This window comes from Zonotrichia albicollis, chromosome Z (genome assembly GCF_047830755.1).
Source record: "Zonotrichia albicollis isolate bZonAlb1 chromosome Z, bZonAlb1.hap1, whole genome shotgun sequence".
Taxonomy (NCBI): domain Eukaryota; kingdom Metazoa; phylum Chordata; class Aves; order Passeriformes; family Passerellidae; genus Zonotrichia; species Zonotrichia albicollis.
Window position 1 is genome coordinate 52,294,301 of NC_133860.1, and position 12,941 is coordinate 52,307,241.

The 12,941-nt window shown below is 40.4% G+C and overlaps 1 protein-coding gene across 1 annotated transcript; it reads right to left on the reverse strand.

Moving 5' to 3' along the window:
- Positions 1-8,718: 8,718 nt before the first annotated feature.
- LOC102061452 (interferon beta) lies at positions 8,719-9,306 on the reverse strand. Its single transcript, XM_005490954.2, has one exon. It carries the CDS (start codon positions 9,271-9,273, stop codon positions 8,719-8,721), a length of 555 nt encoding a protein of 184 aa, XP_005491011.1. The 5' UTR covers positions 9,274-9,306.
- Between the last annotated feature and the right edge of the window lie 3,635 nt (positions 9,307-12,941).

Here is a 12,941-nt window from a genome sequence, read left to right on the forward strand (position 1 = left end):
CCTCCCCCAGGGTATCTGCCTGCTCCCGTCTGGGGCTCCTCCATGGGCTGTGGGCGGATCTCTGCATCCCTGTGGCCCTGCATGGGCACAGCTGCTTCCCCATGGGCTGCACCACGACCCGCAGAGGAATGTGGGCTCTGGTGCCTGGAGCACCTCCTGTCCCTTCTTCTGCACTGACCCTGGTGTCTGCAGTGTTGTTCTTCTCATGTGTTTCCACTCCTCTCTTCTCTGGCCACAGTTACAACTGCACAACAACTTTTGGTTTGATTTCTTCTTAAACCTTTACCACAGAAGCACCATTTCCAATTGGCCCAGCCTTGGCCAGGGGTGCGCCCATCTTTGGAGCCACCAGGGATTGGCTCTGCCGGACATGGGAAAAGCTTCTGGCAGCTCCTCACAGAAGACACCCATACAGCCCCTTCTGCTACCAAAATCCCAGGCGATGCAAACCCAGCACACAAGGCCACCAGCGAGGGCTTGCAGGCTGGATTCCACTTCAGATCCATGGTGGTGAGCACCCCTGGCACAGCCTGGTGGGAGGCAGGGGCAGCTGGGGCAGCTGCATTTGACTGGTGCTGGGGAGGTGCTGCCCAGCACTGAAGCATTTTGAGGACTTTCCTTTGGCAGCAGTGTGGCTCTATAGAGTCAATGCTCATACGCTGCTGAGAAAAATATCTCCTGGGATGGTGTCATGTGAAAAGAGTGATGTTGTCCTCGAAAGGGAATGATGTTGGCACCTGCTCCATGATGAGGAATGAGGGGCAATGAGTAGAGAATCCATTTCAAAGGTGTACTTCTGACCTGAACTATAATGCTCTTATTAACCCTCACATTTGACTGGCAATACACTGCAGGAATAAAACCAAGGTACAGGGCTCATCCATCAATCATTGCATAGATATTCAAGTTCTCTTTGGGAAATGTAGAATACAATTCTGCCAGCAGCTTGTAGTTGATCTGGCCAATCAGAACCTAATGCTAGGCCTTAGTGCAAAGAATGCATCTCTAAATTCTAGAGTTTTTCCTGCATACAGCTTTCACTTGAAAACATGTGTGAGGTCTCTTTAGCTGTGTGATTTGCAGTGTGTTTTTTAGTGTGATGAATACAAGAAAGTAATAGGTAAGAGCTTTTATTAGACTAGATAGAGTGGGGGGGACACTTGGAGACGCTTCTAGGCGCACAGATTTTGACAAAGGCTTTTATGTTTAAAACATTTAACACTTTTGTATGCTGCAAAGACATTAAGAGGAAAGGGAATACCAAACAACACTGTTTGAACACACAGTAACTGGATATGGGAACAAGAGGGTAAGTCACGGCAAAAAACCCTACCTTTTTATTTGTAGTAAATGAACTTTCTTCTCCCCTCCAGTTATTTTCTTGCAGACTAACTTCTGTCTAGAAACTCAGAATCAAAAAACTATTTGTATTGCTGCTGCCATCTCTTAAAACAAGCTTTATGACTAATCCACTTATGATGATAAGACCACATGTCACAGGTTTTTAAAAATCTAAACAGTTTTTAACTGCATTGGTTTCCCTACATCATGAGGTAGGGAAAACACATTCTGTCTGGGCATGGTGCTTGTGTCAGGAATCTTTGCAAGGGGGTGCTTTATATAGAGAGTTAATGGCAATCCTGAAATGCTTCATGTGATGTGGAAAGAATTTCACTCTCTTCAAACAGGAAACATCACCAGGCTAAAACATCTGTTCCTTTTATGCACAGCTTTTGTTTCCAAATCCTTGCTATAAAACCAATATGCAAATGTGTTTTTAAGAAAAGAAAACATGTGTCTCAAAATTAATTTTCAATGTTCCTGTTAACATTATATGTCCCTTCCTCCATTATTAGATTTTTTGTCTCTGTGAATTCAAGCCTGTGTTGGCCAGTGGATTATGCTATTTTAAGCACTGGTAAATCACATATCTGAAATGTGTGCTTAGCTCTAAGCACATGCTCCCGTGCTATTCGCCTCAGTTAAAGTGAACCCTGGGCTGTCTGGGGGCCATGGGGCTGATGTGGTGCTGCGCTGGGCACTCTCACCCCTCTCTAGCCAGTGGAGGTATTGCACAGCGCTGTTTGATGCTTGTGTTGTGTGACCGTGACTGCCAGGGGGGAAGGAAGGCTGTGTGGAGGCAGCAGGGGCAGCAAAGCCATCTTCACGGCAAGCAAGTAATAGGGAAAAGTGTCAGTGCTTTTGTCTGCACTCTCAATCTGGGCACAAGAGGAAGCAGCAGCCGTGCCATCTTTACACCTCACACCCAGGAGATGTTATAAACTCAGCAGAGACCCTGGCCTGCAAACAGGTCCTACCTCGCCAGAGCTGACTTGTTGGCATCATCCAACAGGGCGAGTCACACCGAAGTTCCTGGCTGCTTTAGGGTGAGAAGAGCTGTTCTGGGGGAGCACCCCTTGTGCCACAAGGGTCCACCAAACAGATGCACACCCGGCAGGGGAGTTAGCTTGTCAGGTGAAAATGACATTTGAAAATACTTTCGGGGAAAAAAGATGATCCCAGCCAGCCTGTTCAACTCTGTTCATCCTGCATTTTGCCACCTTTACTGTCCAGACCTCCCAAAACGTCACTTGGCGAAGATGTGACAGTCTTACCCTCCTTGCTTGCCAGGTCCTGTGAGTCCCTGAGGGAGCAGGTCAAATGGCCTCTAGATTGACCTGTGTACTCATAACCAGCCCCTCAACTCTAGGAATATGCTGATTCAGGGGATTCATTTTCAAGCACTGATTTCAAGCATTGAGCCTACATATTACCCTAATCCCCAGGCTAAGGTAAACAGCAGAAAGCTACTGACTACCTTCTCTGCATAGGATAAAAATGCAAACCATTGTGTCTCTGTAGCACTACTTAATCCTGTTTTTCATCAAAACCTTGCCACATGGAAGCAACTTATTTTTATGATGCAAAGGATGATTTTTTAGGCTGATTATTATAACCTGGTTTTACTGTTCTTAGGGAATATGAATCTGCATATTCAGGAACAATGTAATCTGTTTTTTTAGGATAATAATTTTCTACAATTTATTTTGCTTTCAGGGAGCAGTGTAAATAGCATCTCTCATTTTCTATTAAAAAAATCTTTAGCCTTCATCAGGTCCTTCCTTCTCATTCCCAATTAGCCTCTTTCCAGCAGCATGTGAAATTCACAGGTTTTGCTTTGGAGGCAGTGAAAATAATAACTAAATATCAAAGACATACCCCGTTTTGAAATGAGTCATGTTTCTGCAGTATCTGTGCCTCCTAATCCACTGCTCTCAGTTTCATTGCTGGATGAGTCCCACAGCCCCATCAAAGAAGTTTCTACAATAATAAAGAGGAATTACTGCTAGATGGGCTAGGAGATTTCACTTTATTGAAGTGTTAGTCCTGACCAAGTCTCTTATAACAGAAGTTGTCATGATAGCTTCTGACATTCTCTAGGAATTTAATGGTTTGCAGAAATACTGAACTGTGGGGAACTGGGAAGGAGAGGGAGATGTGCCCTATTTTTCTTTAAAAATGAACAAACAATCAAACAAACAAACCAAGAAGAAAAAAGAGAAAGCAAACTAAGTGTTTAATATCTTGAACTACTTATAATGATCAGTAATCATGTCCAACATAAATCCTTTTAAAGTATAAGTGAGTAGCTCTGACAGGATTTAATACTTGTCACAAGGACAACACTGAGTTCTATGGCAGGCTTATTTTTAATTATTAAAATATTAAAGTATTATAATCTCAAGAAAAAATCTGTTATGGCCAATGCAAGCTTTTCCCAAAAAGTGGAGACTAGAACAAAGTACAACTCAATCCAAAGAGACTTTAAAAGAAAGTATGTTAATTGATTAAAGAGAGAGCAACATTTTGAAAAATACTTGAAGTCAAATAGGCTTTATTATTTTGTTGAAGAAAAGCTTTCTGTTTTATATAAATATGTCTGTCAAGATATTTCCTTTCTGGGAATTGTAACACACAGTACTCCAGTTAAATCCAGAGGAAGTTGTGCAGGTTCTGGTCTACCAAGATAAGAAACTCAAGGAATAGTATAGACAGTAAAAGTTACAGTGAGTAGATGTGTTGGTAACTGGTGTGCAGGGGCCAGATAAGGCTATTTGAAATCTCAGTAGCTGATCTCCTGAGTGTGAATGTTGGCTTTGCAAATGCACTTCCATGCTTTAACAGTTATTTTTTAGAGGGGAGTGTTAATTGTGTTTACTTTTACATGTTCAAAAGCAGATGATATTATTCTCTTAGAACACTGAATGATGAAGTTGATTCCTCATTGATGAAGGTAATGTGGTTTTAGGATTCTTACTGTGAGCACTTGGGCTCAGCAAGGCTGGTCCTAGAAAATGCACTAACCTTGGAGCCTCTTGTGTAGAACTGAGGCAGGACATGAATTTCCCTGTGCTCATCTGCTCATCTCTTGCCATTGCTTCTCCTTCACCTCCACTGAAATGAAACCAGAGAGCTACCAGTTCACATGAGATGGGATCTTCAATTTTGAAGTCATACAGAGAGAAAAATAATTAATTCAAGACACAACTAATGAAGAGCCTGAATGGTGTTTGGAAGCACTGTGGGGTTGGCAGTCTGTGGCTGCAGAGGGGTGGCCCCACAGCAGCACTGCATTTCCTCTAGGGAACTCAGCTCCCCTCAGGCTGGGCTGTGATGCTAGGAATGGTGAAGCTTGAGAAGAAATATTGTCTTCACATTCCCTGACAGATGATTGCTTCCCTGGGAACTCTCAGCATTGAAAAGGCCTTTGCACCTTCCTGAGTATATCATGATGTCAGAAGTGTGGGAAATTTTGCTACAAGTGACTCATACCTGCCTATATGAGGATTAGAAGATTTTTAAATATTAAAAAGCAATCAGCTTGTTAGAAATTATCAGTTGCAATCTTACTTGCTTTATTCTGTTATGTATATTGTTTTGCTTTGCATTAAATTTCTGAAGCAAAGTAAATTCATTCTGTGGGTGTGAGAACTGACACTTTCTCTCAGGATTTACTCTGTGTCTTTGTCACCCTCATTTCTTCGTCTTCTCTCTGATTGCTCCCTGGAAGAGCCCAGTGTTCCTCCACAACTGGGAGGGGGAAAACAGATTAGGGCTAGCCCTAACAAGGGGCAGACTGGGCTGGAAGGGGTGAGGACTGGCAGTCTGTGGGCATTGTCTTCCCATGAGCAGTTCCTGATCCCTTTTCCTGGCGACAGCCCCAGCCTTGGTGTGGGTCTGCCTGCTCCACCACAGCCCCGCCTGTAACTTCCCCAGGACTGATCTGAGGGACAAGTATCAAGGGCTAATCCTGGGTGATTGTTTGGACAGTAATTTCACAGGCTTTTATCCCATTTTGGGATTTTCTTCTGGTTTGGGTTTGGTTTTTTTTATTTCCTCAATTCAAAAATTAGGCCAGAGCTGATGGAACAAGCCAAACCCATGGTCAAAGTGCTCTGAACAGCTGTAGTTGATAGTTGACTGAGCTTTGTGAACAATTTTTTCCAAAATAAAGTCTGCAATAAGCATTCTTCAGATCTGCTGTAGCTGTTCTTAAATTTCATGTGGAAGACAAGGCTTTTGACCCCAGTCCCATAAATCTGCAGGAAAACTAACTTTGCATAGATGAAAACTTGCCATTTTTAGTGTCCCAGAAAGTGCAACACAGCTAAGTCCAGTCCACAACACAGATAAACAAGGTGCTGTGAGACTGGCCACGAGAACAGCCAGGCTGTGACTGGGACCTGTGCTGCACAGCACTGGTGTGTGAGCCTTGTGGAAAAATTTATGAAGCTTCTTGGCTTACCATCAGTCCCTTCTTGGAAGGATTTTGTTTCATCAATGCTAAATTTTCCATGGGGATTTGAGAGTTCACATTTACTGTTTTATTAATTTCCATTTTAAAACAATGTATTTGCCTCATCTAACTTCTAGAAAAAAAACTGACTGGAAGAAATACCAGAGGGCTTCAGGTAGCTGGGGGCATAATGCACAGCTTCCCTGGTGACACAATGGCAATGAAATATGTACTATTCCAAAATGTTACAAGGGCAAGATGAGGAGAAATGATCTTCTGAATCTCCATCTTTCTTACTTTACACTTAAGAATCCTTACCTTTCTTGAAAGTAAGAATTAAACAAAGGCATATTGGCTTGCAATTTTTGTTTTCCTTTTTATTTGTTCCATGACTATGACTATTCCAGGGTTCCCATATTTAAATGTCTTCTAGATATTGTCCTAATACAAATAATTTCTGTTGCCTCACAGCTGGCCAAAAAAGTAATTGAAATCAAGTGTTTCTTTATGAACTCCTGTCCATCACCTCTGAGATCTTGGTTTTTTCAAGAATAGTTAATTTTTCTTTCAGTTCCCTTCTGTGGACCAACAGCACTTTATTGATAGGCATGCTCATAAAGACCTGAAATACTGTCTTGGCAAAACACATGTACATTCACCTAAAATTCTTACATTTGTCTCTAATTTCACTTTGCCCTCTAGTGTCCATTCTGATTTATGCCTGCACTGCAAAGTACTGTGTTGATTGAAATACTTCAAAACAGATTTTTATTTGATTAGGAGATTTTTAAGGACAGCTATGAATTAAAAATAAAACTTGATGATACAGAAGTTTCTGAACAATTAGTGGGCCATAAATGAACACATTCCCATTTCACACAAGTTAGGCAATAAAAACTGGAATCCCTGACCAGAGAGCAGCTGAAAAATATTTCATGCTATTTCCAAATTTCTGTAAAAGTAAGAATATTTCAATAACAGTTTTCTGCATTGCAATAGCCACCCAAGGACATCAGAACTAGAAGGGTAAGTAAGCTGAATGTAATTTTATTTTACAAGCTTGAAGAAGTACAAAGAACAAACAAGCAACAGAAATGAGATTTGAAACAGTCGCAGGGTGGGTCCATTTCAAGTGCTGTTAGTTACGAAGCAAAGAAATACAAATTTTGTTGTAACATTTGCGGCAGGGTGTTACACATGGAAAAATTACTCTGATAATTTGCTCTGGTTTTTTGGTCTTTTTTGTTGTTCTTGATCATGGTGAAGTTGCTAGCTGCTTTTATTTCTGGTATTTCAGCTTTATCCATGAGATCCATGTCTGCCATCTCTTCTTTACCTTGCATCCATGAATGGTGGAGAGGAGAGTATGGACACCCTGCAAAAGACACCTGTGTCATAGATGTGACACCTGAGACACTGTGCACCATCTCTGCTGTTCTCTCCAGTCAGTTTTCTTGCCTAGATACACTTTTTTTAATCTTCCCTTTCAATACTTTTTGGAATGGTTGAAGATCAGAAAAAGCCCTAAAGTTGTTCTTTAGAGAATAATTCTGGCAATTTCAGCCCTCCAAGACTAACACCGCCCTCTTTTGGGATCCGCAGATAGGCTCTCTCCTCTGCTTCACTATGCCAGATCCAGAAGCCTGTGCCAAACGTACAACAAAGTAGCCATAGATACATAGATACATGTACATAGCCATAGATGTTTGCTTGGGGTTTTTTAAAATTTTTTGGGGTTCTACCAAATTTTTATCTCTATTCTTTGGGTAAAAGAGACTTGATATGCCTCTGTTACCCTCACAGCAAATGATTAGGGAAAGCACACTGTTTGAAATGGAGTTATCCAGGGACAGTTTCCCAAGGGTAAAATCCAGGCCCAGTTTTATTGCAAGCTGTTTTAAGGAATTTGATTATATTGTAATTATTACTGAAGGCTGTGTGGTTTGGAAGGGAAAATAATTGGAGGGCTATATATCTGTATGGTTCCATTTGAGAGCAAAGGGAAAGAGGCATATTTCATGCAGCAATAAAGCACAGCACTGGGCCGTGATGTTTGAGGTTGCAGTAGCCAGAATGAATACACCCATGAGCAAGTAGAATGTGCCACAGACAGATCTGGCTCTAGGGTACTTTTACAAAGAAAAGTTACTTCAAATAATCTTATGAAAAAAATGGAAGTGAATTGGAAACACTGCAGGAAGGAATGAAACCCTTGCCCCAAAACAGTTAGAGGCAATATATTTCAATTAAAAGTAACACTGCCCAATTGGGAAGTTACTTCCAAAGCCATAACTACTGCAAAAAAATGTACTATGAAGACAAATCCCTCTAGAATTACTTCACGTCTTTGAACAAAGCAAATGTTGGAATTACTCAAGTGTAAAAAAGTTACTTGCTTGGAAAAGAGGATAGCAACTCTCAAAGAAAAATTCATATTATCAACCAAAGTCAAGATCACTTAAATAAGCAGTGTACTACTTTATCTTTGATTGCATTCTGCATCAGTACAAATCTAGCAATTCCTGTAAGATGTGGGATGTGTAGTTCATTCACAAATAAGTGATTCTCTACTTGTAGGTGAAATAGAGATGGAAGGTAGCTGCATGTTTTCTCAGCAGAGAACACCATAAGATGTCACCTTCTGTCAAAGGTGGCAATATATTCTTAGGGAGTAACTCTCACTGAAAATTCTTATGGATTAATTTATAGCTAGAGTAGACAGCTTACTTACTAATGAAACAAATTAAATTACATTGAATAATGCATTACATTTGCAAAATTAAATTTCAGAAGCATTATTTAAATACAATAAAAATAACAAGAGCACTGCCACAAGATAGATCATAGAACAAATAATAAATGTTATTTATAATATTTGATTATTAATATTATAATTTATGTGAGGATAAAATCATTGTACCTTAGTTTTTAAGCTTCCTTGTCACCTTATCAATCAGTTGGAGACATCTCCTCATTTCTGCACGGCTGATCTCCCAAGAGCACAGGTCGTGTTGTTTATCTTTAAGAAAGCAGTCTATTTTTCGGAAGTACTTTTTCAATTTCAGCCTGCTGACATCTTTACTCCAGCAGTGTTGGGTGTGCTTTTCGATTACACATGCCTCCAATTGCTCAATTTGCAGATAAAGTGCGTTTTGGAACTGATCCAGTACTGTTCGATCCCAAGCAGCTAGGGTCAGATTTTTGCTGAAGATGTAGAAGATATGTTGGAGGATCTCTTCAATGGCAACTCCAACAGTCTCTTTCTGCCTGGGCTGCAGAACCTGCGTAGGAAATCTGAAGGACATTTTCTCTCTTAGACATTGTTGGGGAAACTCTTTTCCCATTTTATCCAAGAGTCGCAGGCTGTTCTCGATCACTTTTCTTTGCTGCAGAGGGAGGTGGTTGCACTGAGGGCTGGAGATGATGGTGGTGCTGGACAGTATGAGGCCAATCTGGATCAAGCCAAAAGCATTCATGATAAGGACAAGCTCTAATGTTCCTCCTTTCCTGTGAATAAATTCTGAGTGCTATGCTGGTTGCTTTGAAGTTATTTGTAGACTCCCATTTCTTCAAAATTTTGACATTTAATTATTCTGTAGGAGAAGTTTTCTTTCATCACTTGTTGGTTTTTTAAGGTTTTCCCCCCTGTGCATGCTTCTGCAACACTTTCATTTTCTGCTTTATGACTTCATAGTCTTTTTTTTTGTTTTGTTTTGCTACTTTGTTGGTTCTTTTTTCAGATGGGTATTAAAATATTTATATATATGTCAGATTATTTTTTCTCTTTATTACTAAAATTCTATAGGATGTAGATTGAGAATCCAAAATAAGGAGTTACAGAAACACTTGTTTTCTTAACATTCTAGGAGTAGAAGAATATGCTGAAATAAAGTAAATTTTCAATGATTGGTCAGGGACCTGCTGAATATTGCTGCCATCTTGTCTCCTGTAGTATGATTTATACTTCCAAGCTTCCATTAAGCTTTCTCTACCTTTGTTCTTTCAGGAAAAATGTTTTATTTCTCCTCGCTTTTATTTCTTACGGATACATATCATTAGAGTGTTTGTGTGTCTGTGTCTGTGTGTGTGTGTGTGTGCATAAAAATGTGTATTAATATGTGGGGGTTTTGATACATAAACACTACTAATTAAGTGAAGCCTTGATCTCACTTAGACACAATAAGTGCCTTGCAAATACAAACACACTAACATGGGAAGAAGTTAGGTACTTGAATGAAATACTCTTTTTCCCTCATATGAGTAACTGAGCAATAATTAATATCAATGCCAATTGAGTGCAAGTCTGAATTCTGACAATAAATGGGAAGAGAATGAATAGGGAGGACAAAAAGTACAATTCAGCCATTTGCTTTCTTATGCCATGTAACAGAGGCAGTTATGACTATCACAGTACTTTGGGATAGCTGGCCCGATTTTGATTTTTGGTGGAAGCTAATCTTTAGACTTTTGGTGGAAGCTAATCTTTAGATTTTTGGTGAGAGCTGATCTTAAACTGCCATTCTGTTGTGTCCCCTTTCTCCTGTGAATATATATGTGATTAGAAAGGCTGTGAGTCATACTGTCTGGCTTAAGAGGTCAGATAAACTGGTTTTTTAGTCTGAGACCTGGCTGTGTATTTTTTGTATAAAAGATACAGAAGACTGGCAGAAAATAAATCCCCTTGGTTCCCAGGTGGTCCCAGAGAACAGAGGGGCTTGTTGCAGCTGATTAGAACCAACTTGTCACTCCTAGTCCAGTCACATTCAATGAGATCCCAGACACCAATGGTGTGGGTTACACTGTAAACCTGGTCTGCTCTCATTTGTGATCTCAGAGTCACAAATAGTGCAGTTCAAGGATTCAACACAGTCTGTTTGACTTGAATAAGAACTTTCAAACCCAGATTCATCAGTAGTACAGTTATTTAAGTTACAACCTCTTGCTGGATTTCCAGAGATAGATTTACTAGACATGAAAAAAGTGTGCAGTGCTATGTGCAAGTGTTCCCAGGTGTACTCTGACACAGCTGGGGATGAAATCTTGCCAAGAGGTGTCCCTGCTCTGGGGAGGAGAGAGGAGCAAGCCCATTGACTTGTCTGCAAGGCACTCATGTTCTCATCCTCTGCCATGAAGGATTTCAAGCACCAGTTTATACATGTGGGAGAAGTGAATGTGAGACTGCAGCCAAATACAGTTACTGCCAGCATCAGTGTGGGGAGGGTGCAGCCAGTTTAGATGCTAATGAACGGTACAGAGGGAGATTACAAAACCCTGGGTCTTGTGCAAGGGCGCAACACCACACCATGGGGACACCTTGGTGTCACTCCCTGTTTCACCTGGCCAAGTGCAGCAGCAAGGGTCAGCTACAATCCTCCTGCTGACCTGCCACCCCCTCAGCACGCCATCCTGCCCACAGCCATCCATCCCTCCGTGACACATCTCATGGCTCTAGGCCTCCTTCCTACAGAATTTTTGTTCTGTTGCTGCACCCACTGCTATGTGCTTGGCTTCATTCCCAGTCTGGTAGTCACTTCAAGCAGATTGATGATCCTGTTTTAGAGTTTCCTTTATGTTCAGCATGTAGGTATTTGGGAGGCTTTAAAAAGTTGCTGAAGCAAACTTGGACTGGATGTACTGCCAGTGTAAGGAAAAATGCATCCCCTATCACCTATGACAACAAAGAGTAACATCAACCAGAGTGGGATGAAAGAAGTGTAACATGAGATTAAATGTTTTCACTTACTGGGAATATATATTACTTTGGAAAACAGAAGTGCATCAGAAGTCAGTATAAAACATATGTACTTCAGGAAAATTATTCCCTAATGTTACAACAATTTCCATGAATTATGCACAAGTATTTTTCCAGAACTGTAATCATTATATGAGTTTAATCCTTCTAGTGATCTAAACAGACAAACTTCATCATATTTATTATATCTCCCAGACACAAAAGTTCTTTCTTTCCTCTTGCAAAATAGTTTTGTCCAGGTTTCCTTCTTAGTGAAGATCTGAGGACACCATACTGAGTGTCACAGAGGAAAAAACTAGAAGATGGTCTCTTCCTTGTTTATTAAGAAGATTGGGTACGTCCAGGTAGCTTATTCTCTTGTCTGTCTTAACATGTTGTCTACACTTTCTCACAGAACAGTTACACTTGAATTAGTCCACCAGGGGTTGGTTTCTGTTTGGTCTTTTTGTCTGTGTTTGTCTAGTAACAACAAATTGTTCCTCCACGGTCAGACAGTTTCTTGATTATTGCACTGAGCAAAGCATAGTAGAGACATTGCATGATTCAGGACACAATCTCCTCTAATCATCTACCTGCACTACTTCATTCAGGAACAAACAATTCATTAAAAGTAATGACTGGAAGGAGTAACTGATTGATATGAAGCTGCAGTACAGATTGCTGTTTATTTCTCTGCCTGTGGGTGAAGCACAGACCAACCACTCTAAGCTAGAATTTAATGAGGGAAAGAGTTGACAAAACACAGCTGTGTTTCCAAGTAGACCTAACAGATCATTACTTTGGAAAGGTTATCTAGTCTTCAATTCACAAAAAAGATTTGCTCCTAAAAGATCGTCTAGCTATATATGTATTCATTACAGGAAGACTAAAGCTAAACATATGCACAGTTTTGTCTAACATCTTTAAAGAGCTGTAAATTACTTGTCAAATGAAACGTTATATTATATTTTATAACACAATAGAGAAATTAAATTAATATTTGCTATCCATGGGTTCTTTTATCTCAGGCACCAAGGCAAATGGAAAGTCTAAATTCATCCTGTGTATAGGATGGCAAATGGATTATTGAGATAGAACATTCCCACAAAACGGTGATCTTTTGACCTCTTATAACTACCATGTGTTGAACCATTTAATCTACTCTAGGTATCAGTTTCTTTTCTCCAATCAGAAAACACAAACCCCACTGCTTTTAAAAAGTCTGTGTGTAACAAAGGAGTTGAAGTAGGTTTGGCTTGGCACAAGACAGCTTCCTCCCCATCTAGTTTGACACTGCCCATTTGAAAGAAAATACTTTTCTCCATTATGCTTTCCATACAGCTATGTGTGTCAATTTTGTCTGTTGTTGGTGATGGAGTGGCTTGGGTTGAAAGGCACCTGGTAAGTCCAGCA